Source organism: Macaca nemestrina, chromosome 10 (assembly GCF_043159975.1).
Source record: "Macaca nemestrina isolate mMacNem1 chromosome 10, mMacNem.hap1, whole genome shotgun sequence".
Lineage (NCBI taxonomy): Eukaryota > Metazoa > Chordata > Mammalia > Primates > Cercopithecidae > Macaca > Macaca nemestrina.
This window is the reverse complement of record NC_092134.1, coordinates 37,163,973-37,191,840: the sequence shown is the minus strand read 5'-3', so window position 1 is coordinate 37,191,840 and position 27,868 is coordinate 37,163,973. Positions and strand designations below refer to the sequence as shown.

The 27,868-nt window shown below is 42.7% G+C and overlaps 1 protein-coding gene across 5 annotated transcripts; it reads right to left on the bottom strand.

The window, feature by feature from the left end:
* Window positions 1-66: 66 nt before the first annotated feature.
* Window positions 67-27,868, bottom strand: LOC105483664 (histidine ammonia-lyase). 5 transcript variants are annotated; one of them, XM_011744637.3, is made up of 22 exons: window positions 27,750-27,867; window positions 27,174-27,501; window positions 26,442-26,502; window positions 26,308-26,335; window positions 25,624-25,698; window positions 25,463-25,535; window positions 25,308-25,374; window positions 24,987-25,024; window positions 24,208-24,333; window positions 21,968-22,107; window positions 19,777-19,824; window positions 18,650-18,797; window positions 17,664-17,759; window positions 17,507-17,565; window positions 16,200-16,280; window positions 13,090-13,155; window positions 12,849-13,014; window positions 10,212-10,346; window positions 3,959-4,067; window positions 3,790-3,859; window positions 3,336-3,400; window positions 1,636-1,775 (listed from the first exon to the last, which is right to left on the bottom strand). In XM_011744637.3, the coding sequence occupies exons 2-22, from the start codon at window positions 27,418-27,420 to the stop codon at window positions 1,763-1,765; spliced, it is 1,911 nt and encodes a 636-aa protein (XP_011742939.1). In that variant the 5' UTR covers window positions 27,421-27,501; window positions 27,750-27,867; the 3' UTR covers window positions 1,636-1,762. The 5 variants fall into 5 exon arrangements, 2 of the variants coding, with proteins under 2 accessions (XP_011742937.1, XP_011742939.1); XM_011744635.3 differs by lacking the exon at window positions 3,336-3,400 and having other exon boundaries at window positions 67-1,775; window positions 27,750-27,863; XR_011608939.1 differs by having other exon boundaries at window positions 1,742-1,775; window positions 3,336-3,859.

Sequence of the window (27,868 nt, the reverse complement as noted above, 5' to 3'; positions counted from 1 at the left end):
AGAAACTTGATTAACTGCTGTTAGAGGCACTAAACTCTTATAAAAACCTAAGAATAAAGCGACATAAGGCAATTGAGACTTAGTTTATTCCATGTTTCCCTTGAAGTTCCCTTGAAGGCGTGTGTTGTCAGTTACTAATAGAGCCCTGTAGAAAACTCAGTGACAAAGTGTCATTTTGACCTGGAGGACTGCAGGGGCCGTGAGAATCCAGCATTCCCCAAACTGGAGCGAAAAGCACGGTCAGACCGCTGGGGGCTACTGGCTCAACGGCAGCTCACGGATGACAATGCACAAACCTCATTTGTGTGTGTTCACATTTTGACAAAGAATAGCACCAAGAACAACCTTTAGGTAAACAGGCTCTTCAGCACATTTTTTGCTCTCTGAATTTCTCTGGGCAGCAGTTTTCACTTCAGTGTCCACCTTTCCGGTAGACAGGTAGCAAATCTAAAGAGTGAAAACTCTATTGTGAAGTCCACTGATGGGCCCATTTTAGATGGCGATCAGGTAGGCAAGCTGGCAAGTGTGTCTGTCCTCCTCTCCACCAGCTATGGTTTTTAGAGCCACGGTTTCAGACCACTTGAAGGGCCTTGCACATACATGCACACATGGCTGCAAAGTCACAGAGCTTAGCCTTGGGAAGCCAAGAGGTCATGTGACCCATCTTTCATTTGGACAGATACACTTAAGCCATCCCTGAAGGTCCTTTATCTTCTTGGGGGAAAAAACAGATTGGGTAATACATTCTAGGGGTTCATCTGACCTTTGTCAATAGGACTCATTTTAATGATTACCATTACAGAAAGGAGGTTGGTTAATCCCCAGAGATTCCTTATCTGTGAAATGAGGAAGGTTACAATAAGCATGTGAATAGAGTACTAACACCTAGGAAGTGAATATACTAACCTCAAACTCCCATGTAAGCATTTGGGGAATATGTGTAGTGATAAACACGAAATACACAATTTAATAAGAGCCACCCAGATAGCAATCTTTATATTCATTCTTTATCTCCTTTGCACATGAAACCTCTTGTTGGTTTTAATCACTTCTATAACTAATAGCTGAAGACCCTATTAACTACTCTTTACTACGATCCAATTAATAGAAGAAAAAAGCAGCTTAAGGACAAATTATGACTTAAAATGGTTATTTATGAAGGCATATTAAGGCATATCATGCAAAGTAAAAATAGCCAAAGAAAGTCAACTGGTTGAAGCAAATTAAAAACAACAACAAAAAAAAGGTTAACAGAAGCCTAATGTTTTTAGAAAAAAATGCTATCAATCTGTTTCCAAATTTGAATTCATCTAATGCTAAGAGTAAAAAACAGGCACACACAATTGTGGTTATTCTTCTTACCCTTAAGAGTGAGTGGCCTGTTGAAATTGTTAAGAAAGAAAACTCCTACAATCTGAAAATACCTGGTAGGTCTTGAACCATGACAACAGGAACACAGTGCTGAATTTAGCAACTATAATACTGCCATCAGCCTAACCAAAGTAGACTTTAGAAGAACTGAAGTATACAATGGATTGATCTACCTAGGAAAGTTCTCAGGTCTCTCCTTCAGCCTAGTATTGCTTTGTACTAAACTGACTGCCCTCTGATCTGCTACTCCATGACAAAGCCCATTAAAGGTCCTCAGTCTCCGGGATTTTGGTGGATTTCTTGTGCAGAAATTTCAGTGAAAAGGCTGTTGGAGAAAGAGGTCTTGATTCCGGAATATGCTCCATTCTGTATTTTTCGATGTATGGAGCAGCTACTTCCCAAACCTGAAAAGTAAGGACAAAACAAAGCTGAAATATTGACAACATTGTTTCCACATGCTATTAAACATCAACTTCATCCGAAGTCAAAACATCCTCTATACATGACTGGACACAGCTGCTGTTTGCTTGCCTTTATTTTAAGCCATTTGACATATGACCTGTGTCAATGAGTCTTTGGTTGCATTAAAGACTGTAAATATACAAAGTCCAAAACTTTCTAAAGTCGTCATAAAGATTTTAAGCTGCATACTCTTCCAAGGCAAAACAAGAAAGCAAATAACAAAACCCAGAGAATTCAGTGTGGACAGAGTGAAGGATAGTTGCTCCAGGGTCTTAACAGGACCTACGTGGTTTTTTTGTTTTGTTTTGTTTTGTTTTTGTCTGTCACCCAGGCTGGAGTGCAGTAGCATGATCTCAGCTCATGGCAACCTCCACCTCCCAGGTTCAAGCAATTCTTGTGCCTCAGCCTCCTGAGTAGCTGGAATTACAGGCACATGCCACCAGACCTGGCTAATTTTTGTATTTTTAGTAAAGACGGGGTTTCACCATGTTGGCCAGGCTGGTCTCAAACTTCTGGCCTCAAGTGATCCACCCACCTTGGCTTCCCAGAGTGCTTGCTGGGATTACAGGTGTGAGCCACCGCATATGGCCTGGAGCTGTGTGTTTTCTAAAGCAAGCCTTAAATGATAAAAGGAAGTGAACTGAATTTCCCTGTTGCCTTATTTCCATGCCACAGGGGCTCTGTTCCTTTGACCCTGCTACTTAAAGCATGGCCTGTGCCCCTGCAGTATCAGCATCACCTGGGACAAGTCAGCATCTTGGCCTTCACCCAGACCTACTGAATCCACACCTGCATTTTAACAAGATGCCTAGCAGATTCATAGCCACATTAACGCTGGAGAGGCACTGCCTCAGATCCTTGGTTAGTTTTTACCTCCCACCCACCAACCTCTTTTTTTTTTAAGCATAACATCATCTCAAAGTAAGGCCCTGGACGGGCATGGTGGCATGTGCCTGTAACCCCAGCTACTCAAGAGGCCAAAGTGGGAGGATCACTTGAGCCCGGGAGTTTGGGTCCAGCCTTGGCAACATAGCAAGACCCCTATCTCTAAAAAAATTTTTTTTAATTGAATCAAATTAAGGCCCTGTTTTTGGTTTATAGCTGCTTTTTAACTGCCACCGACAGCCAAGGAGCCTTTCCTATTCTTTTTTATGATCTTAGAAAATGAATACTCTTAAAGGCTAACTCTCACATACCTCCCTCCTAGCACCAAAACTGGCAGCAGAAAAGCAGCTTCCCCACCAAGAGGGCAGGACATGCTTAGAAATAATGGGTGTGAAAATCCCAGGGAAAATCACTCCCCCAGAGCAGAGCAGCTGTTTTAAGGAAATCAAGCGATTCTAGGGAACATAACACCCCCAAGTTATTCGAAAGGTTGAAAGCACTTCAAAAACGATATTTAAAAGATAAGCCAGCACGCTGGACATCTGTACCTGGCAGCTGAGTATACTGAGTATATGTAACCAGTGGAAATATGCAGGAAAGAAAAACCCGCATCTCACCAGAGCGCTAGACAGACTGAAAGTCTTCTGAAGTAAACACGTGGGCCTTGGTGTTCTCTCCAGGTCTACACAGCCATTGCAGCCAGTGATGGTAGTTGTGATAGCGTCACCCAGAAGGGAACATACTTTTGAATGAAAGAGGACATCTTGCAGGGGTGGGGAGGCATCAATGAACCTGACATCTTATTTTTCCCCATGAATATTGTCCCAAAACTCCATTTAAAATCCATTTCTGTTTCTAATCCTTAGATATTCAACATTTGGCTGCACCCTGGGGCATGCAGTGTTTATTACATGGCTTCTTAGTGGTGATGCAAGTTGTTGCTGAAATACCTTTTTGCTCATTCCCAAGGAATAGCCAGAAAACAATAGAATAAGGCAATGTTTCTCCATCCCCGACTTTGCTTTCCCATAACAATTGAAAATTAAGAAACAAGCCAAGGGGCCAGCTTGCCTTCTGCTCCAGGAGCAGCCTGTGCGCTGCCTCGATGTCCGGGGCCATGAAACGATCTTTTATCCAGGGCCTGTAGGGAGAGCACATTCACCCATCAGCCAGACATTAAGCCCTGCCAGGGTTTACCGTGCTGAACTGACGTAACTCTCAGAGACCTGTTTGATCTTACCTTACAACAGAGCGCACCAGGTCATAGACCTTCTCCAGCGGAGTGGTTGTTTTCAGGGGACGTAGAAACTCTATACCCTGGCAGGCTGCAAGGAGCTCGATGGCCAGAACTGAAACAAGAAATTCCAAGAGGGTAGCTTATGAAAGTCTGACTTCATGAGGAATGTGGATTTCCCAAAGTTGACACCCATCACCAGCCAACTAACAGATGGTTTGTTCTCTGTCTATTGGTAGAATTAAGTTGCTTTGGTATTTAGTTGCCATTTTAACCGGTTTTCTAACCCCTTGACTGTATCTTTAATGCTGAGAAGGGGAGAATTGAGACATTTACCTGAATAATTACCAGACCCACACACCTACCCAGGAAGCTGCCCATTCATTTGCACTAGCAAAATCTGCCATGCCCCCCATTCACATCCTCTAACCAAGGTTTGTTGGCCAAGTTTGGGTCATGTGGGTAGGGAAGGAGGTCAGAAAGAAGAGCTGATCCTCATCTTGAGCCCCAGCTCTATTAAATAATTGTATGCATTTCATTGAGATGCTTTAAATCTCATGGTTTCCAATTCCATACGAATTGAGAGGTGGGGATACTGGACTAGAAGATGAGAAATTGCTTCCAGGTCCACAGTGAATTTCACAACTTCATCTTCTCCCATTGTGACCTGTCTGCACTCACCAGAGTTCATAATGTACCTCATAAATTGAAAGACAAGAAGTCAAATGTTTTTAATACTCTATTTGGGTTAACCACCTAGACAATCTGATCAACTTTAAGCTTCTAAACTAATTTTCTTGGTAAGTAACGAAATCCAAAGTGGTTTAACCTTGAATTACCTTTCAATAAAAAACTTCTTCATAATCTAGACTGGGTCAAATGTAAAGAAATACAGATTCCAATATTCAAAATTTATTACAGGTATGGCACATTTAATAAGTGTTCTTAGCTCAGAAAGACAATATAAAGATTTCTGCTTTAGTTGACTTGAGAACCTTTAAGCTTGAAGGCCTGAAACAGACATTACAGAGTTAGTTCCAGGGCAACTAAAGACTCACTTGCGCATTCACTGACTCCTTCAAATCCTTGACAGAGGTCTATGTGCCAGGTATTTTAAGCCAAAGAGAAGAGCAAAACTAAAAGCAACTTGAAATTTATATAAAGGTGGAAATAGGAAACACTTGTCATCCGTCTTGATCAAAGAAGTTGAGTGAGGAGTTGGCAAGTGAGAAGGGATATTATTCATTTAAAGCCACTTAGATTACTGGAATAAATCCTGACTTATTGCCAAATCAATGACCCTATTTCCCAGTCCCAAACCTTACAGGTATTACAAAGATCTGACTAAAGTAGCATACTCTCAACTCACAGCGATTTCATTTTGACATACTTCCATGGGAGGACATATATGAAGCAATCATGCAAATGGAAGTCCAATAAACCATGAAGATGCTAGTTCGTTTTTTTGGAATCAATATGGCAGTATAGGGGAGTGGTTAAGACAGTGAACTTGAACCAACTGCCTGGGATTGCAATTCTAGCATTGCCATTTACTATCTGCATAACCCCAAGCACATTATTTAACCTCTGCCTTGGTTTCCTGTCCTATCAAATGGAATAATAGTACTTACCTTTTAGGGTTACTGTGCAGGTTAAATGAATTAAAAGACTGAATGCACATAAAAAATGTTCAATACGTGTTGGTGATATGATGTTACATCATGAGAAGCGTGGTCTGATAGGTAATGTCAAAGACCAGAAAAAACTGGGAAGTAAATATTTGCAAGATAAATGTGAAACATGTTAGGAAAACCTTAAGTGGCCACCTCTGCAACATTTGGTTAAATGCTCTTCGTTGCTAGCAGTTCTCCCTGAATCCATCAACTGCAATTTTAAAAGTCTGACACTTTCTTGTTACAAATTCAAGGGGTTCGATGCATCTTGATTTCGCTGGATATATTTCAAATGGCTCTCATTTATTTTGAAATAAGCTGATATTCTGTGGCCTAATAATCCTTCAAATCTTCGATCCTCAAAATAAATTTCTTAAACACACTGAAAACACATATTGGAAGAACCATGGAAACACCTTTTGGTTTTATATGATTATTATCTTCACTTTAACCGAGTATAATTCGCATGAATTAAAATAATCCCAAGCAAATAAATAATGGTACCACTTAGATATACTGCAAACATATGTTCTACTTAGATGTATTGCAAATACGTTCTCAAAGTTTTACAGTTTGAATACTATTCATTTTATCTGTCTCTGAGATTAATTTATACCTGTGTTCCTTTCTCTAAAAAAAGATGCTTCTCTTGACCTTGCAGACCTCTGCTACCCTGAGCTCTTGAAGCTATTTCCTTTGAAAAGGTTTCCCTCCTTCCTCCCATAGGCTATTACGTTTCAGGTTATGCCTTTTCCCTCGAATGCAAGGTTCTGTTCCTGGTATTCTCTCCTTATGTCTAGTAGTTTTCAGCTGCCTCCGTGCAGAGAATGCCGACCTTCATCATTATTCCCAGGACATGGATAGGTGCGGTGGCTCATGCCTGCAAACCCAGTATTTTGGAAAGCCAAGGCGGGCAGATCACTTGAGCCCAAGAGTTAGAGACCAGCCCAGGCAACATGGCAAAACCCCATCTCTACCAAAAATATAAAAGTTAGCCCAGCCCACTGGTGGCATATGCCTGTAGTCCAGCTACTTGGGAGGCTGAGGTGAGAGGATTGCTTGAGCCCGGAAGGTGGAGGTTGCAGTGAGCTGAGATCTCACCACTGCACTCCAGACTGGGCAGCAGAGTGAGACCTTGTCTCAAAAAAAAAAAAAAAAGAAAGAAAGAAAGAAAGAAAAAAGATGAGTCTTCAGACTTTCCTGAGCTCTGCATCTGTACTTGGATATCCCATCTCAATATAACCCAAGACAATATATTTTGTGCACATCCCCTTTCCTTTTCCTTGCGAAACTAATGTGGCACTTTTAGTCATGCACACATACACACACCCATTAGCTGGCTCTATTTGCTGTTTAGGCCTTAATCTTAAATACTTCTTCAGAAACACCTTTTCTGTTCTTTCAGACTAGATCATGTTCAGTTATTTCCTCCTAGAACTGTTTAAATAATTTTGTTAAGTGCTACGAAAAGTTACCATGTTGTTCAATATCAACTTCTCTGGCTAGACTTAAATTTCTAAGAGGGCAGAGGCCAAGTACATCTCTTTCACTGTTTAATCCACTGTGCTCAAGTGGTAGATGTCTTTCCGCCCCAATCAGGTGGAATTATTCTTTCTGTGTTCCCACACTAGTTACCTGTGTAACACAGAATCACTAGTAGCAAGCAGATGCTTATACTCTATATCCAGTATCACCGGATTCCAAGATTTATAGGTATTTGTTTAATATATGTAGACAAAGCAAATTTAAGTAACAATAAACGTGCTTGATACACAAAGTGCTTTTTTTTTTTTTTTTTTTTTTTTTTGCCAACTACACATTTCTGATATAAAAGGAGAGAACTACATTGAACAAGCTGCATCTATCATTTGGACCTATAGTGCCAACTTTATTGTCATGCAAATATTTGAGCACCCAGTCTGGGCCAGGCATGGTTCTAGATGTTCTAGGTCCACCTAGGGGTGTGATCAAGACAGAGAAGATCCCTGCCCCAACAGACCTTATATTTTACTAGGAAAGACAAGCCTAAGTATATCACAGGTATTATACTAAGTGCTGTTAGGAAAATAATAACAACAAACAAATGAAATAATGGTTGCTGCTTTAGCTGAGGTAGACAAGGAAGGCATCTCAGATGAATTCTAGGCAGTTCCATAGATAGAATGAGTGAAGTCCTTGGGACCAGTGCTGCAGGCAAGCAGTCCAGCAAGTGCTGAGGTAGGGATGCATTTTTTGGCAGATACAAGAACAACACTGGGTTTCCAGGGTTGAAAATGGGATGGAGAGAGGTTGCAGTGACAGGCAGAAGCTGGATCATGTAACCAGCCATATTACCATTGGCTTCAGTAAGGGGGTTGGATGTTATCTTGAGCAATAGAAAGTAACTGGTAAATTTCCCATAGGGGCATGATGTGGTCTAAATTACACTTTCAAAAGCTCATTCTAGTTTATTGTGTGTGGTTCCTAGAGAGAAACATTAGTGAAAAGAAGGGGACTAAGACCCATCTAAAAAGAAAAAGAAAAAAATTCAAAATGGGAGTAACCAAGAGCCATTTAAGAAATTATTTTAAGAAAAAGAAATGAAAACAAGGGGACCCATCAGAAGGAGATGGCAGAGGCTGGATTTGGTGTCTTTTGAAGATAGGATTGATTTGCTGATGAACTAGATAGAAGATAATCGATAGAGAAGGGTGACTCTAAGCTTTAGACCAGAGCAACATGTTCAATAGAGAATCCTTGTGAAGAATGAACATAAGGAACACATTATGGTAGATTGATAATAACAAGTCCTAGGTCAGGTGCAGTGGCTCCTGATTGTAATCCCAGCACCTTGAGAGCTGAGGCAGGAGGATCATTTGAGCCCAGGAGTTTGAGACCAGCTTGGGCAATATAGCGAGACCCTATCTCTACAAAAAAAAAAAAAAATTAGCTGGGCGTGGTCCAGCTAATTTTTGGGTCCAAAAATTAGCCCATGCCTGTGGTCCCAGCTACTCAGGAGGCTGAGCTGGGATAATGGTTTAATCCCAGGGAGTCAAGGCTTCAGTGGCCACGTTCATGCCACTGCACTCCAGCCTGGGTGACAGAGGGAAACCCTGTCTCAAAAAAAGAAAGAAAGAAAGGAAGGAAGGAAGGAAGGAAGGAAGGAAGGAAGGAAGGAAGGAAGGAAGGAAGGAAGGAAGGAAGGAAGAAAGAAAGAAAGAAAGAAAGAAAGAAAGAAAGAAAGAAAGAAGTGCTGGCAAGGATGTGGAGAAATCGCAACCTTCAAATACTGCTGGTGGGAACATAACATGGTGTAGCCACTTTGGAAAACAGTCTGGAAGTTCCTAAAAATATGGGCATAGAGTTACCATGTGACCCAGCAATTCCACCCTGGAGAAATGAAAACATCATCCACACAGAAACTTGCACATGTTCATAGCAGGATTATTCATATTAGCCAAAAGGTGGAAACAAATCAAGTGTTTGAAGGGATAAACAGAATGTGGTATATTTATATGATGGAATATTATTTGGGTATAAAAAGGAATAAAGGACTGATTCATGCAACAACATGCATGAGTCTTGAAAACGTTTTACTATTAGAAGGAGCAAGATTATATGAAAAATTAGAAAAAGTAAACATTTTACTAACTAAAAAAAAGGTAGACACAAAAGACTATAGGATTCCATTCACATGAAATGTCCAGAATAGGAAAACAAACAACAAAAACAAAGACGGAGACAGAAAGTAGATTCGGACTAGGACTAGGACTGGGGGAGTAGGGAGAACAGGGAGGTCAGAGTTGAAGAGCACCAGTGTCCTTGTGGGCTGATGAAAACATTCTAAAATTGATTGTGGCGATGGATGCACAGCTCTGTGAATCTACCAAAACCCATTAAACTGTACAGTTTAAGTGAGTGAAGTATAACATATGTGAATTATATCTCAATACAACCGTTACCAAAAAAAGGACTCAACTCTTACATTTATCTTAAAATTGAGCGATTCTTTTGTCAGCCATCTGCTTCCAATACTGTTGGGTAAACTTAGAAACATAGAGAAAAATGCCTAAAGGAAAGCAATTCCTCTTTCTTTAAAAACAGAATAAACAGGCCAGGTGCGGTGTCTCATGCCTGTAATCTCAACACTTTGAGAGGCCGAAGTGGGCAGATCAATTGAAGTCAGGAGTTTGAGACGAGCCTGGCCAAGGCGGTGAAACCTCGACTCTACTAAAAACACAAAAATTGGCTTAGTGGCGCACGCCCGTAATTTCAGCTACTTGGGAGGCTGAGGCAGGAGAATCGCTTGAACCTGGGAGGCAGAGGTTGCAGTGAGCCGAGATCACACCACTGCACTCCAGCCTGGGCGACAGAGCAAGGTTCTTAATCTTTAGCGAAGATCAGCATCACCTGGAGGGTTGGTTAAACACAGATTGCTCCGCTCTCCTCCTAGAGTAGAATTAGCCGGCCTGGAAGGAGGCCTGAGAGTCTGCCTTCCTAACAGGTTTCCAGGTGATGCTGATGTTGCTAGTGGGCGATCCCACCTGAGAAGCACAGGCACCCTGGTCTATCAGGGAGGCCCGCCATCCCGGACTCATCAGCATTACCTTGCTCCACGTGCTCGATGACCCTGAGGGCCTTCCTGGCTGCCCATCCTCCCATGGAGACGTGGTCCTCCGTGGCCGCGCTGGTGGAGAGGGAGTCAACAGACGAGGGATGGCACAGAGCCTTGTTCTCAGAAACTGCGAGAGACCCGTGCCAGTTAAGAAGTGCTCCTCATAGGATGAGCTGTCTGAAGGACCCCTGGCTTCCACAGAGTGCTCCACGGCATGGGATACACTCTCCAGAAGATCTGGGACATTATTCAAGCCCTGATGGTAGAAAGCTGCTTTGGGAAAAGGAAGCAGGTCGTATTTTTCCCCAAGTGAGGACTCTAAAGCAATAGTGAGTTCTGAGGTAAGACGGGGATGGGACAGCTGGGAATTCTAATATAACAAGGCCAAGATGAAAACCTGGGAAGCATTTAGCATGCCAGGGAGACTAGGGGAGAAAGAGACATGATGGCCATTTCAGGTACTTGAGATCAATTTGGTTGTGTCACCAGAATTCAGGCGTGGCATTTGGGGACTGAGGCTGGACCCACAAATCTTGGGCAAGAAAATTTAAGACTTCAGAATGTTCAAGGATGATATAAGTGGATGTAAACACGGGCTCGATGACTGCCAGAAGTATCTGGGAGGAGGGGGAATTCTAGAGAGGACCAAGATATGGGACTCTCAAGCTTTCCAGTGCACATGAACCACTTGGGGACCTTGTTATAACAAAGAGACCAAGCTTTGGGTGGGGCCTGAGAGTCTGCTGTTCTAACAAGCTCTCAGGTGATGGCCATATTGTTGGTCTGAGGACTACACTATAAGTAGCAAGGACTTAGGTTAGGAAGTTCCCTTGCCCTAGCTTAGAAGTCAGAAAAGGTCAGACTCAAAGTCTCTTCTCTTTCTTAGGCTTTAAGAGTGGTCATGGGTGAAGTTTCTGTTGTTTTCTATGCCGTATGGGATCATATCCTAAGATGATCTCGCTTTAAACTAGGGTCATGCTACTTTGTCAGGGTCATGCTACTTTGTCAAGGTCATGTTGGTTGGCCAAGGACTTTCCAGGTTTCAGCACTAAGTCCCCAGTCCTTGGACCCTAAACTGAGGACTATATTGATAAGCAACCTGTGGTGAGGCTTGTTCAGAAAGATAACTTACAAGGGCCAAAGAAAGAAAAACCCTAATTTTACTGCAACGAAAGCAAGCCGAATAACCTCAATAGGCAGCTTGGGAAACTAAAACATATTCAAATGAGGCTTCCCAATGTCCATCATGTTCTCCAGAAATCAATGACTACTCCCCCACTATGTTATTGTGAGAAGTTTCTACCTGTTAAAGGGTTATTTTATTAATAAGCAAGTGAGCAAATAGAAGATATTGGGTCAGAGGAGGTGAATTCAGTGGCTCTTAGTTGGTTATTTGTGTTGGTTGGGAATAATATTAATAGCAACTAGTATTTATTTAGTGCTTATGATATATCAGGCTTTATATGCATCAATTCATTTAATCCTCCAAACTACCCCCTTAGGTAAATTTATCATCTCCATTTTATGCAGGTGTAAATTGAGGATCAACAGGACAAAGAGGCTCACAGATCTAGTAAATGGCAGAGCTGGGCTTCTAATCTAGCGTCTACGCACGTAATAACTCATGCTATCCTGCCTTTTAGGGTAGGGTTGTTAGATAAAGTAGAGGATGCCCAGTTACATTTTGATTTTAGATTTAAAAAACATAATTTTAGTATAAGCATGTCCCAAATAATTCAAATTTAAGTAGTCATCCTGTGTTTTTGTTTGTTAAATTTGACAACCCTATTTTAGGGTTGGATTAGTATGGATTAAAATGAGATCCTCATTAATTAAAGTAAAAGCACAGTTTTGCATGCCAAAATTCACAGGCTTGAATTCTGCTTTACATCTTGCTAGCTGTGCAATATTGGGCAAGTCTCTTAACTCTCAGATCTTCAGATATTCATCTATAGATAATAATAGCCCTTTCCTCAGGTGACAATTGTGACAATTAAGTGAATGAACATAAATGAGGCCCTTAGCACTTACTTAGTGCCAGGGACTGTTCTGATGTGTTACTCCATCTGTCTCTTACAATCTTGAGTCAGAAATAAACTATATTGAAGCTCAGTTTTCATAGAGGGTATCCTGCTACTTATAAGCATTTATTTATGTTGCAACAACATCTTTATGTTTTTAGTGGTTGTTATATTTAGTGAAATGTATCCAAAGTTAAATTATAGGTTTGAAAGTTTAATTAAAGTTTAATTATAGGTCGGTTCAAGTTTCACCATTAACTATAAGCATCTTAGTCTTTTTCCAATAGTCTTCCAATAGAGATTTGGAAAAAAGCTGTAGAGATGAAGTTCATATGCAATGTCAAATTGCTTTCCACAGATAAATTGTCCATTACAGCCTTATTATTGTATTATTATATATCAGTATAACAATATTGAAGTTGTTAAACTATCTTTTTCTGAAAAATATTAGAATTAACCTGTTACCTTTGCACTGAGAAAGCTAGGATGCAAATAAAAGTGGTGAAAAGTTAGATCTCACTCACAGACCACATTTGATACTTCTGGGTGAAATGGAAAGACCCTTAGATGGATGGGCGTGTGTTCCGGGAAAAGGGCAGTATCCTTACCAAGGGCTGCTGCCGTGCAGTGGGCTATCATGAACCCAGAGTTCAGACCACCTTCAGCCACCAGGAAGGCAGGCAGCTCACTGAGGGAGGGATTGCAGAGCCGCTCGATTCTTCTCTCGCTGATTGCAGCAAGTTCATGAATGCCAATGGCCAAGTAGTCTAGGGCCTGAAAGAGGGTCTCCATTCAGTCAGCCTATATTGGAATGTGCTTTCTGGGTCAAGAGCAGTTCAAAAAGCTTACTTTGGCTGGGTATTCGCCATGGAAGTTTCCTCCAGAAATTGTCTCTCCCCTACTGGCGAAGACCATCTTTCAAAACAGGTTAAGGCTTGAAGATAACGTTTGCCAGTCACTTCAAGTACAACCCTTTCCCGCCCTCTTTTTTTAATGTGGAGGTGACAGTCCGTGTACAAATGTGGGATGAATGGAAAGAGACAAGTCTTCCTGCAAGAGACATAAAAGTTCACAAAAGCAAAAAACAAAAAGCCTTAAAGGTGGATCATGTACACCTAATTTGGAGGCCAAAAAAACATGAACCTTGAAATGATGTTTTCTTTTGAGATTAGATTCTCAAGCACCATAACTGAACTAACCTGGTGGTTAGTACCTGCCCTCAAAAGGTTTATAGCCTGAAACTAAAAACAGACCAACACATCTGTTTGAAAGCAAATTCTGTTTCTTCAATGGGCACTGCAAACTTGGGTTCCATAAAAGAATCTGTTGAATGGGAAATTCTGCTGATAAGCAACTACCAAAATGTCTGGAACAATCAATTTTGAGAAAATTTTCGAATTCTTTACTCAGTAATCTGGTGTCAGCATTCAACAACAGATGGTGGCCAATATGTCCTCATGAATCCATTTTCAGTAAGTGGCAAGTTTAAATTTGCTGAGTATTATTATTCTGAGATAATCCTTTTTTTATTTTCTGTAATACTCTGTCGCCCAGGTTGGAGTGCAGTGGTGCCATCTTGGCTCACTGCAACCTCTGCCTCCTGGGTTCCAGTGATTCTTGTGCCTCAGTCTCCTGAGTAGCTGGGATTACAGGCACGCACCACCACACCCAGTTAATTTTGTATTTTTAGTAGAGACAGGGTTTCACCATGTTGGCCAGGCTGGTCTTGAACTCTTGGCCTCAAGTGATCAGCCCACCTTGGCCTCCCAAAGTGCTGGGATTAAGGGCGTGAGCCACCAAACCCAGCCTGAGATAATTCTATTCCATCACGCCCTTTACTTAAACCAGCAAGCACCCAGGAAAAGACAGTAATAGATCCTCTTTTCTGGTTCTAAAGAGCTAATCTTTGCCTCCTGGGCTCAAGAATATTCATTACCTATTAACTGAGAACTCACTGTGTGCAAGAAAGGTTCTAACTTCGAAAGAGTTGGAGATGTATGTGTTACATTAACCTAGTCAAGTGTGGATTACTCTGTTCTGCACATGTAACTGTGAGCCCATTGGGTCTAGCTCCTTGACCGTGGCCGCCTCTCCATTCTCTGAATCCCTGTAGCAATGGAATTCTGCATCAATTTAGAACTTAGACATGTTTTTATTGTCCTCTAGTTGTTCCAAATTTGTTTGTTGGCTATTAGATGAAGACAATTAGAATTTAACTCCCATAATATCCAGCATGTGTGATGGGGCTCCATATCTGCAATAGAAAATTGAGAAACATATTCTTTCAGGTAACGCCAGTATTGCAGGAGAACTCCCAAATACTAGCCTATTGGAAATGTATCAATAATTAGCAATCTTTAATTTAAAAAAAAAGACTTTTGACTGAAATTCTTGCTGAGGCAAGTGGTAGCAGAAGAATTTAGTGTGGAATTAATTATCCCCTGCCCCATACCCAGTAATTAAATGGTAATTTCTAAAAACTATGAGATTCCCTTTAAAGGCAGTGATGTAAACGTAGAAGAGATACCTCTTCCATAGAGTGAAAAGATTGGTACTGAGATAAGACTACATAGAGTCATAAAAACTACTATTCCATCTGGAGGATGGGGTGGTATTGAGGTGAACAGAGAGACCCCCAATTCCTGAGGCTTATTTAGTGTGGGTTTGATTTCAGTGTAAACAATGTGAGAGAACATAAAACACACATTCTGAAGTAAGCTTGTCAAAAAACATGCGAAAGCCATCTCGTGGGAAACCTTACAGAGCTATCACATAACCATCTGCTACCCCAGCCTGTGACTTGCTTTTCAGGGCTGCTGATTCAGCACTTTCTCTGGGATTTAGAACTGAGGCAGATGTGGAATAGGAAAAATAGATTCCAAAGGCGTCTGGCAATCTTCAGAGGCAGTGCTGTCTCCGTGAAAACTTTGCCAGTGTGACTCCTGACTGATCACCTCAACATCTGGGGAACTAAGTAATCATGGAACATTCCATAGCAAAAAACCAGATGGCTCTGAGATAAGCCATTCCATTAAGAAGACAGGAGCTCCATCCTTGAGAAATGGAATCAGTCTTACTATTTCTTTGAACAAATGCAAAAGCACTAATTTGAGCAAAGTCCGCATGACAAATAAAAACCCGGCGATGGGGGCCGGGTGGGGTGGCTCATGCCTGTAATCCCAGCACTTTGGGAGGCCAAGACAGGTGGATCACTTGAGATCAGGAGTTCGAGACCAGCCTGGTCAACACAGCAAAACCCTGTCTCTACTAAAAATACAAATATTAGCTGGGCCTGCTGGCACGTGCCTGTAATTCCAGTTACTCAGGAGGCTGAGGCAGGAAAATCACTTGAACTCGTGAGGCAGAGGTTGCAGAGAGCCGAGACTGCACCATTGCACTCCAGCCTAGGAGATAGAGTAAGACTTTGTCCCAAAAACAAAAACAAAAACAAAAAAATGCCAAAAACCTCAGGATGAGGAAGCCATAACTCTTTAATCAATACTTTGGTGAGTGTTAAAAGGCTGGCCTCTGTGTAACACAAATCGCTCTCACTCGAAGCAGAGAGGCCTGCATAAACAGTCTAGCATCTCTGCAATCACATTTGTGACCTAGGTCTTCACCCTTCCACCAACAACCATGGCAGTGGGTTTCAGGGCAAGTGTCTTCGGGAAACATGTCAGCCAATGCTGGAAATATCTTCTTAAATCTTGAACGGGTCCATTTTGAAAGTACAGCATGTTAGACTTGGAACCTGAGAGTAAGTTCACAGGCCACCTCTGCCACTTACCAGCTCTGACATGGGGAAAGTCAGTTAACCTCTGGGCCTCGGGTACTGATGCATTTACTGTGTGAAATGGAGCAATGGAACTGAGAAGCTGCACAAAACGATTGTCTCAGTAGATCTTAAAATTACCAGCTGCAATTGTATAATTGCAGGTTAGCATACAATCAAAAGATACAGGATTATCTGTTGCGCTGTTCAGTTCTATGGTAATGATGTTCTTCACAAATGCTATTGTATCATTTACCACACCATGGACCTAAAATACAATCAGAATAAGGTATATGACCCATTTGATTACCTGAAGATACCAATATTAAAAGAATATAGAAGATCTGATCTTAAAGTTATAAAGACTACAGAAATCTTGTCTTAAATTATAACCATGGAAATTATACTCTGTTCATTTTGAACATGAAGATAATTTTGTTATAATTCTTTTGGGTTTTCACTGAAACAGAATAAATTCATTATCATACATATTCACATTAGATCAATCTATACAAAGCAGCATGGTGTGGGAGGAAGAATGCCAACTCTAGACACAGGCAGATTCATTCCCAGGTTAGAGGTAGGACTTGGGCAAGTTCCTTAGGTTTATAGTTAAAAGAGAGGAAGACAGAAAACAGACAATAGCACTTATGGCTTTTGAGAAATACATAAAATAATGCAAACAAATTCTTAGATGTGACTCACAGAAATTACTCAAATGGTAGCTATTATCCGAGGTGGTAAAGTTCATGAAGCATGAAGGTATCATATTAGAAGATGCTCACACATAAGGCAGCTACCCTGTACAAATCCCAAAGATAGCCACAATGCTCTAAAGCAGCACCTGGCTTCTGGTTTCTCCCAGAAGTCAAGGAAATAATAATCTATCTGTGTGATCTTGGGCAAGGTACTTAATTCTGTGCCTCAGTTTCCCCATTGCAAAATGGGAGAAAGAGTATCTTTCTCATAGTTGGGAAGATTAAATGAATTAATACATGAAAGATAAAGATAATACATGAAAGTGATAATGGTGCCTGTCACATAGAATCTGCTATCATTATTAAAATATCAGGGAGGACTTAATCTTCCTGTAGATCTAATTTGACAATTCTTACCCATAGGTGTTTTGATCTATCGTTTAATAAGCTAGCTAGAAAAGATAACTTGCTGAGTAAAGGGAAATGAGGGTATTTATTCTAGAGAGGACTCTATTACACCATAGACTGAAACTTGGCACAGACCGAAATACTCTGAAAGTAAGTTGAGCAATCAAAAGAAAATAGTTCACCATACAGAATAGAACTTTACAACAATTGTACACATAAAGGTAAAATATACATAACTTTTCATAGAGTCAGTAAGAAATTTGGACTATAGTTGACCATTACGTGTTTTTCTAACATTTTCCTGTTTTAAAATTTTTCATCCTGAACCGGGGGAAAGAAAAACTTTATTGGCATTTTTTATTGACTTTTTTTTTTTTCCCGCTTTTACCTGTGGACAGCAGCGCAAGGTGTATGCATCCTGGACGCGATCACAGAACCTGTGACTCTCTGTGGAAGAGGCGGAGGGGAAGAGACAGGGGTCATGTTACCAATTCTTTTCACAAAACACATAACCAAATAGGTCACTCCCATAAACATGGTCAGACCTGCTATTTCTGATGGGTGGTGATCTGAGTCCAAGAGTGACCGAAACCGAAAAGCAACTTCAATTTGCCCACGGTGAGGTCGAAGAGCATGAATGTCTAGAATTGATGAAGGAGAAAAAGTCTGAATAATTCCATTTTTTTTTTAAAGATGGGGGTCTCACTACGTTCCCCAGGCTGGTTTCAAACTCCTGGGCTCAAGCGATCCTCCCGCCTTGGCCTCCCAAAGTGCTGAGATTACAGGCGTGAGCCACCATGCCAGGTCGAGTAATTCTGATATTCGAATAAATGACCATCAATGGCTCAGGACCATTTACAGTGCTGATACAACCCTCAAAAGTCCCAGGGGTCCTTAGCCACCACTCAGAATTAGAAACTTACCTCCAAAAGCACAATTTTCCTTGTTGACTTGATTCCTTCTACTTTAAATATCTGATAGCAAACTATACGTTGAGAACACTGAGAATTCCACTCAAGACACTGGGCCTACCTTAAAGGAATAGGGCTAATAACAGGAGGGAGCCCTACAGTGGCCTAATTTAACTCAGTTACTTTTAGACAATGTTCTGCCCTTTTCATATTATAGTTGGGAGGTCGTCGAAATTCACTACTTTCTAAATAAGCTACCAATTCGATAGTTTTTCTTTCCCAATTTTCTAGTCGGGACCAACCCTAATCCTACTCTAGTTCTAAAGTCCTGTAAAAAGATTCCTAAGACAACACAAAGCTTGACACACCCAGATCCCCAGGTGATCTGAGGCAAGTCACTCAACTTCCGGGCTCTGTGCATCTGTAAATTGCGGTTCTTTCAAGGATCAGGTGAGCCATAGCTTAGATGAAGAAGCAGCACACTGGGTACGCCATAGGCACTTGGATTTTCTCCTTCCCTACCACTTGCCCCCACCATTCCTGTGTCTAAAGACCTCAGTCACCCCACCCCACCACCTCTGGTTGAATGAGTAACAACCGCAAGGAAGAACTCTGCTGACCAGTGTCAAAGGCTTTGGTGGTGCCCTTCAGCACTTCAAGGGTCAGGGCTGCCACAATGTCAGCCTGCCGTGCAATAGCACTGGCTCTCTCTACAGCTTCGCAGCCCAGGGATGTGATCATCTGCGTCCCGTTGATGAGTGCCAGGCCCTGTTGGGGGAGAGAGCAAAGTTTCCTACTGTGGTTATTGTGACGAACCTACATACCAGTGGATTTTGTATCTTTTGCTTTCATAAGAGAAAAATTAGCCAGTCAGCTGAACTATGTTTGTTTTCTAAAATATGGAACAGTAATGTTTATTTAAGCCATTGAAGAATAAGTGCTATCATATGTGAACTCATAAGCACAAATCTGGCAAATGAAATACTCGTTAAGTATCCCCATTCCCAAAGCAGCAATGCAGCTCTGGAGTGTAGACTGTACATAAAATCTTTAGTGTATTAGGTTGCATTTCTTCTTTAAATTCTTACTGTTATTGATGAGACATCCAAAAAAAAAAAAAAAAAAACTAATTCTGGTCCAAGACTCTTAGCTTAGAGCATTCTAAGGAATTTTGGCTGAGAACATCTGTCTCTCAGAGATCCTAACAGAACTCAATTTCAAGTTTTAAGTTCCTAAGAGACCCCCCCGTGCATTGTGGCATGAAGAATCTTTTTTCTTTTTTGAGACAGGGTCTTACTGTGTTGCCCAGGCTGGAGTGCAGTGGCTCCCTGCTACTGCACTCCATGGCTCCCTGCAGCCTTGACCTCCAGGGCTCAAGTGATCCTCCCACCTTAGCCTCCAGGGTAGCTAGGATTACAAGTGTGCACCACCATGCCTGGCTAATTTTTGTCTCTTTTTTTGGGTAGAGATACGGTTTCACCATGTTGCCCAGGCTGGTCTCAAACTCCTGAGCTCAGGCGATCCACCCATCTTGGCTTCCCAAAGTGTTAGGATTACAGGCATCCACCAGCACGCTTGGCATAAATAATCTTTTAAATTCTTATGGAGGTGACCCTTCTTCAGGGATGAACTTGAAACAAACACACAAGCTACATTTAAGGAACCATTGAGGCTGAGATTAAAACTGAAAATACAGCATAAATAAAGACTTAGGCACTATGAACATATTTTCCTTGAGTTTCCTTACCTCTTTTGGTTTTAAAATAACTGGTTTCAATCCATGGGCTTCTAGGACCTATAGAATGATTAAAACTATGAAAATGGGTATCAAATGAAATACTAGCCTATTTCCAATATCGTATGGAATCCAAAAATAGCTCTTTACGCCCAAAAGTCCATCTTATAAGAGATGAGACCTATAGGAACTGGCTCTACTCATGTTCTCTGGTCTATTCTCTAGTTTCGTTCTTTATTCATGAAAGCAGACTTACCTTTCAATCAATTTTTGTACTGAAATCAGGGGCTCCATTGTCTATAGAATCAACCCTAAATTTTGGTCTCTAGATCCTTCGTGTTCAGTTTCCACCTTAACGTTCACCTTTTTTACCACTGCCTCCTGACATACATGTACCTGACACACATACATGCGTCTGTGTTGTGCTTAGGCTGGACTCCTCCCTGTTCACGCTCCCTTGCCTCCAGAGCTTGACCTAAAAAGTCCTCTAACCTCACTAATGCTTCATTTAAACACTGGCAAAACCTCAGAGCAGGGCTTTTGTGGCACATGTGTGAGCACCAATGAAGAAGGGATTATAAAATTCCCTCTACTAGATGGAGACAGAATCCCGAGGGAGATTGGGCAGAACAGTCTTTCCTTGAAATAAAAGAAGTAGAGAGTCATTAAGTTAAGGTCCCTCTAGGAAAGAAGGAAGGGGAAGTTAAGGTAAGAGAAGGACAGAGTGGTCCCATTTACGATGTCAATTTCACAATTAGATTCAAGCATCAACTAGAGGCTGGATTCTGTTCTGGGTGTTGGGGTGGTTCTAGGAGTAGGCAAAATGAAGACAGGCAAGCTCAGGGGCAATCTGAGCTGAGTAATAGCACATTCAGTGCGAGGATGTGGGAAGTGGGTGGGGTGCAGTGGAAAACAATCATGTAAGGTGCTAGGAGAGCATACAGGAGGGTCACAAGGAACTCAAGAGGTAGGAAGTGGAGCAGCAGAGAGGAAAGCTTCTTAGAGGGCTTTTCTTTTTTTCTTTTTCTTTTATTTTTTAGACACCCGTCTCTGTCACCCAGGCTGGAGCGAGCACAGTGGTGCAATCCTAGCTCACTGCAGCCTTGAACTCCTGGGCTCAAGTGATCCTCAGCCTCCTGAGTAGCTGGGACTACAGGCACAGGCTGCTGTGCCAGGAAAATTTTTAGATTATTTTTTGTAGAGGTGGAGCCTCGCTTTCTTGCCCAGGCTAGTCTTGAATTTCTGGCTTCAAAAGATCCCTAGAAGATGTTTCAGAAGCAGAAATTGGAGAGAAAAGAATGTATCTGTGCCGGACCCTCTGCCCAGCACATTCCCACTGCAGGCAACCTCCAGTTTCTGCAATGTAGAACCACACATAGAAGGGATTAGGGGATAACATGACAAACAAGACCCTTGAAAGCCACTTTAAGTTTAGCCTTTATCCTGAGGACAATGGGAAGCATTACAGGTTTTCACCAGAACATGCTTGAATTTGCTGTTTAGAAAGGTCAGGGTGATTGCTGTGTGAGTGTAGTTGGAGGAAAACACAGATCATAGTGAAACAATCAAAGACAAGGCTGCATGGAAGATAGATGATCTGGAAGTTGTATCCCCAAAAGGATTATCTATTTCCTTAGCTGTTTCCTCTTCCGGGGCCTTCTGCCCCTTTCACTTACTATCAGGGAACCTCCCAGCAATTCATCAGGGATGATACATTAAATGATGCTTTGTGCTGCTGTAATGAAATCAGACACAGATGAAGAAAACATCAAAGCTTTATCAAAAACAGGCTTTTTTTGATTAGCCACTAGGGTAGGAGGGAAAAATGAACCCTGCTTTCCAGAAGCCATATAGTAAGTGCTATGAGCCACACCGCCGCACCTGTGAGACCAGCTCCTAATTAAAATTGTGACAGTGTGTGACCTTACTGCTAGGCACTGGAAATGTTGTAGGTGCAGGATAAATTATTAACAGTAGCAGTTATACCTTTTCACCAAGGTGATTACCAAACCCAGAAGGCTGACAGCTAACAACAGTCTTGCCTCATCTGACTTCTAAGCTTTCGTTGTCTCATCTATAAAGTAAGGATAGTAGAGGCTCCCTCACTGGGCTATTGTAAGGATTAAGTGATACGAAGCATGCAAGCACAGTTGGTGTCCAGCCTAGGGTAATTGCTGCAGATGGAAGCTGTTGTAAGTCTTACATATTTAGCATCAGCCCAACCACTCTTTGGAGACCACATCTTCCCTTCTCCAATTAACCCGAGAGCAAGATGAGAGAGTGGGGCAAGGTCTCCACTGGCACCAACGGTTCCTTTCTCTGGAACATAGGGCAGGCAGGAGGCTGGGAGAGAAGTAAGTAGCAATTAGTTCAAGAGTACTGCATTCTGACTCTCCTTGCTTTGTCAGTGAGTGCACCCTGCCCCCCACCCTGCCTCCAATAGCTATCACTTTATGGCATAAATACTTGGGGAAAGACAATTCTTCAAACTCAGCTAATATGTAAGGGACCTAGATGAATTGCTATAGAAAGAAAAAGAGGAGAGAGGGAGGAAGGGATGGCTGGAGAGAGAGACAGCAAGAAGGAAAGAAGGGCCGGGCACAGTGGCTCACGCCTGTAATCCCAGCACTTTGGGAGACGGAGGCAGGCGGATCACTTGAGCCCAGGAATTCAAGAGCAACCTGGGCAACACGGCGAAACCCTGTCTCTGCAAAATATGCAAAAGTTAGCCAAGCATGGTGGCGCATGCCTGTATTCCCAACGACTAGGAAGGCTGAGGTGGGAGAATCACTTGAACCCGGGAGGTGGAGGTTGCAGTGAGCCAAGATCGTGCCACTGCACTCCAGCCTGGGTGGCAAAGAAGGACCCTGTCTCCTAAATAAAGAAGAAGAAGGAAGGAGGACACTTCTGGATGCAAAGCCCTCAAAATCTGCATGCTCTAATCCGACCTAGTACTTCCACTTGTAGAAATTTTAGCAATGTATCTTAAAGACGTGATCGGGAGCTAGCTGGGTTTTTTGGTCTGTTTTTGTTTTTTATAGTTCATTTGTTTATTATAGGAAAAATAGTTAGAAATTATCTAAATATGAAGTTAAAGGACATTCATTTGACCAAGTTTAGCCATTCAAAGCTATTGGAAAATGTTTGGAAACATTGGAAAAGTAATATAAAATGTTCCAGAAGGAAGTGGTGCACCAAAGCATTAAAAGGTTTCCCAGGGGAAGAGAAGTCATAGGCAACTGAGTCTTTTCATTTTACCAGTCACCCAGTCTACACCCCACTGCCCCTTATCAATAAACACGTGCCATTTTCTAAGAAATTCCCAAAAAGTTACCAAAAAAGAGGCTTCATTTTTCTGATATAAAATCAGATTCCTGACAGCAGCATTTTTTCCAACTGTTAAATAATATCAATTGGGTATGGTAGTGCCATCAACAGACCAGCTTCTGGCTCAAGTTCACACTGGGGAACTCTCAGAGGTACCTTAGACTCACCCATAAAGTCCAGGTGGGTTTAAGGTTGGAGTGCTACTGTCTGGGATTTTAGGGCTATATAGTATAGCAGACCAAGGTAAGAGTACAAGTAGGTGTTGGAATCACTACTAGTCTGTTCAGCACAGCCCTGTGGACAACAGACTGTTCATTCAAATTGCTCTCCACTCATTGGCATATCCTATTTATGTGCCACTTGCGTCTATAACATGGAAACTCAATATGTTTTGCTCCTTGTGACTGCCTCAGCTCTGCTTCTCTTCCCTTTCCTTTGCCTCAAAGAGTTCTGAGTCTCCACTGACCTAGAAGGCTTGTCCTTACCTGTGAGAAGGGACAATACCTCCAACCACTGCAAATCTGGTTTCCACATTAGAATTTTCCTAACGAAGAAGAAAGCTCTAGAGTTGAGTTCCATCATATCCTGCCACTACATGGCTTCTTGATTACAAAGGAGTCATTAACCTCTTTGCATGTCTGTTCTACCCTTGCAAGAAGTTGGATTTTAGTGTGCAAGTCTGGCCATCACCTGGGGGGCATTACGATTTCAGATTCCCAGGCACCAACCAGAACTACTGAATTGGCCTTTGGGATGGACATCTATATCATTATGCAATTTTTCTAACCATATTCATGTACCACTTAATCCAAGGTTCTTCTAGGTAGGCTTGAATGTAAGGGCAGACTTAAGGGTCCTGTTCTAGTCTTGAAAATGACAAATACTAGGGAAAGGGTCTTGCAGAATAAGTTAAAGTTCACAGGAGTAAGCATCTCTGATCGACTTTCTCTTCCCCCATCTAACTATCCTTCTTTTTGCCAAGCGCATTTCTCACTCATTTCAATTATTTCATGTCTTCTTATCTCAGGTGATTCCTCAGCAACTGGCCAATCAAGTCTACCCTGTGGTACACGCCCAGCCTCCACAGAGGTTCCATCTGGGGAGCCATTGCATTACCATTAAACATTTCAATAACTTGTTTGAGGGTCTCCAGGGAAATGCCACTGTATCCTTTGGCTAAGACATTGATCCTTAAAGCCAAGAGCATCCGACACCTTTCAGGAATTAGTGGTTTCCCAACACCTACAAAACAGAATTGATGTTTTCTCCAAGAAAAGCAAACTCCTTTCTATCTCCTGACAACCTACCTCCCTCCCTCCCTCCCTCAAATCTTTCCCATATGTAGCCCAGCCTGCTATTACCTTCTCCTCTCGGCTCAGGTAGTTGGACTGCTCTCCCTCCTGCCTGTCTGACTTGTCCAAGCCCCATCTTCCTGACAAAGGTGAAGACCCCAGTTTTGCCTTCTCAATTCCCCTTTTCGGGACGCTTCAGTGAACCCCTGACCTCCCACTCACCTTTAGAATAGCATCCAGACTCCTTAGCACAACTTCTTTACCATTTGATGGGTGCTGATTGGTGACAGTCTTTCCCATCTCACTATGCCCATCCTAACTCAATCTCTGAGTTCCAGGCTTTATTTCCTTCCCTGAATGCAACACTCTTTCCACGGCATGGGACATGTGTTCTCGTACCAACCCTATCCCTCCACCTGGCCCACTTCTTTTTCTGAGGCTCAGCTGATTCTTTCTGCATCCCTTCCCACCTCAGCACCTAGTTCTTGAAATGCTGTTTTGAGAAACTAGCTTTTTGTGACTATAACTGGATGACTCACACTGTGCTGTGCTTTATTCATCTAATCACACAAGATCCAGGAGGTACTCAACGCTTTGACTTACCTGAAGAATGCGAGCGTACTAAGTTGACTTGAAGCTCCCTGCAAGAGAAAGGTAAAAATCCTCTTAGATACACTGCAGTGAGAAAATGTTCCCTCAGCTGGGAAAATGAAGGGAATCATGGTCAAATCCTTGGAGGGACAGAAGGAAGGCAATAGGAGAAACCAGTCAGCCTGGGTTTTCAATACCAACTCACATGCAAGTTAACCCAAGCCTCATTCTCTCATCTGCAAATTGGGGCAAATGCGAATTATTTCCCTTGCTGAAAAATATTTCAAAGATGGGGGTAGGTGGAACATGAACATATGTGTGATTTAAACTTACTGTAGCTTATTGATAGGTATTACAGTTCTAGCAAATTTCCCGAAACCTGTAGTAATACCGTAAACAACTAGAATAAAAAGAGACATTATACAATTAGATGCAGGGATTTTTGTTTGTTTATAAAAAATATTTATAACATAAAGATAAAAGGATACCTGTTTTCTCTTCTATGATGCTATCTATGACCTCCCTGGATTTCTGCACCCTCTTCTCAGCGGTTGGGGTGAGCTAGGAGAATGTTGATCAGAACTGAGCACGCTAAAGTCTTCCACAGGCAGCAAAAACAGCCAGACATCTTTCCCCTCCCTCCCCATACCTTTATTTTGTAGTGTCCCTTTCCCAAGTTGACTAGATCCTCTGTGGTCAGACTGTCTCCATCTAAGTCGATGTACTACACAAAAGAAGGGGATCTCAGTGAGTCTGAACAGCTTCATTATTCTAACCAGAGTAGTGACACCTCCGACAGAACCGAACTGACACTTCAGAGATCTGATCACCGCATGAAACATGAACATGCTAAATAAAAAGGCAGCTTGCATAAGAGGAGGCTGAGTGGTGCAAAAGCATAATGCCTTTCCAAGCCCCCTTTCCCTACTACAGAGCTGGATAAAGCCCTGTGGGTGGGTGGTTGGTTGGTTTGAGACAGAGTCTCCAGCCCAGGCTGGAGTGCAGTAGTACAATCATGGCTCACTGCAACCTCCACCTCCTGGGTTCAAGTGATTCTCATGCCTCAGCCTCCCAAGTAGCTGGGATTACAGGTGCCCACCACCATACCTGGCTAATTTTTGTATTTTTGGTAGAGATGGGGTTTCACCATGTTGGCCAGGCTGGTTCTGCCCACCTCAGCCGCCCAAAGTGCTGGGACTACAGACATGAGTCACTGCTCCCGGCCAGCCTTGTTCTAATTGACAGTGTTTACTCAGAAGTTGTACTGGCTTTCCTCCCTCTTAAATAAGGAGCCTTAATTTTCTGAAGAAAAGGAAAGTGGTTTGAAGCTTACCTTTTCAGGTTCCCGGTATTTGCTGTATCTGTATCCAGGTAAAGGAATATATAGGGTGGTGTGGAAAAACCCCAGCCCCACCATATGCAGGAGGCGCCCCCAGAGCAGACCAAAGAGCCTGTGGGAAAGGATACAGATAAACTCCTTCTGGTTGAGATGGAATGAAGTCAGGAGACATGGCATCACCCTCTATAACTAAAACAAGAATGCACGAGGACTCATTACAAACCACATTGTACAGCCATATTCCCCCTAATAAACCAAGGAAGGGCCCATCATTGGCCCATGAATTATATAGAAATGGCTGCTTTAAAACCACTTCAGATGGTTTCATGTGGTCTTAGCATCTTTATGCAGGAGGAGAGCAAAAAGCAGAGAGGTAGGTGTCAGGGCAGAGACCAGGGGTTTAGATGAAAGTTCAAGACGGAATTCCACTTCCATCCCCATTCCCAGCTTTATTTTCTTTTAAATCTGAACTGATGCTGTGCTGCTGGCCTCCAGTGTGGGGGTAGCGGTGGATTCTTTTGAAAGGCAAAAGGACCTTCAAAATCCCACTGCAAAGGGATTCAGACCTGCAGCCTTGAGTATCGGTCTAGTCTTTGTTATTTATTAGCTGCTGGAGTCTGGGTAAGTTACCTCCTCTCTGATTTCTCCATGGCTATCAGAGGTGGAGGAGAATCCTACCCATCTCACAGGGTTGTGTGAGGACTTAAGATCCCCAGAAGTGTGGCAAGTGCCTGCACAGAGCCAGCCTCGGCAAGCCTGACCTCTCCCTATCATTTTCCCTGAGGCGGGGGTTCAATGCTGCAAGGACTAAGCCAGGACCAAACCACACCTGTTCGCGGCCCTCTCCTGCAGCCACTCACCCACTTCCACGAACTCGTTGTCCTCTAGGGCCACTTCAAGCCGGTCCCCATTGTCCAGCAGGCCCAGGCCCTTGCAGCGGCGCACAAGGAAGTGCACATCATCCACGGAGGCGAAGCCACCATTGTCAGGCTTATTCTTGATATAGCGCCTCACTGCCTCTCGGCCCAGCCAGCCCACAGTGAGCTGCGCGTCCTGGCAGGGCACTGCCAGCCATTCCCCACGGACATGCACCGTGTACCTGGGCATAGCTCTGCTGCAGCCTGAGGTCCTCAGCTGGTCACAGGAGGGGAGAGCTTTAAGCAGGAGTGGCTACTGGGATGTGTTCAGCTGGAAGGACGAGAATAGACTTTCAAAACACTCCCCGTCCTTCGCCTTTACTCATTCATGCATTGGGCAAATATTTATTGAGGTATTGAGGTACCCGCTGTCTCTTTGGTTTTTGTAGCCTAGTAGGGGCAGGAGCAGGGGATGCAGGCAGGTGAGCCTCCTGTCCACCTTCCATCCAGACCTGCCGCCAGAAAGGCCTGGGGTCTTCTACCCTGGGAGGTGCTGTTCTTGTCCCTGATGGCACCTACCTGCTGCTGGCCCCCTTTCTTCAGGGTCCCCAATTTCTGTCTCTGCTCTCGTTTCTGTCTGTGTACTCTGCCATTAAGGGCAGCTTATAAACACCATGTTCCTGTCTTTATCTTAAATT

Coding starts and splice junctions, on each gene's coding strand:
- LOC105483664 (XM_011744635.3), bottom strand. CDS start 27,420: ATGCCCAGGTACACGGTGCATGTCCGTGGGGAATGGCTGGCAGTGCCC. Junction 24,334..24,986: donor AGTACGCTCGCATTCTTCAG/GTAAGTCAAAGC, acceptor TCTGTTTTGTAG/GTGTTGGGAAACCACTAATT. Junction 17,760..18,649: donor CACCAAAGCCTTTGACACTG/GTCAGCAGAGTT, acceptor CATCAATTCTAG/ACATTCATGCTCTTCGACCT.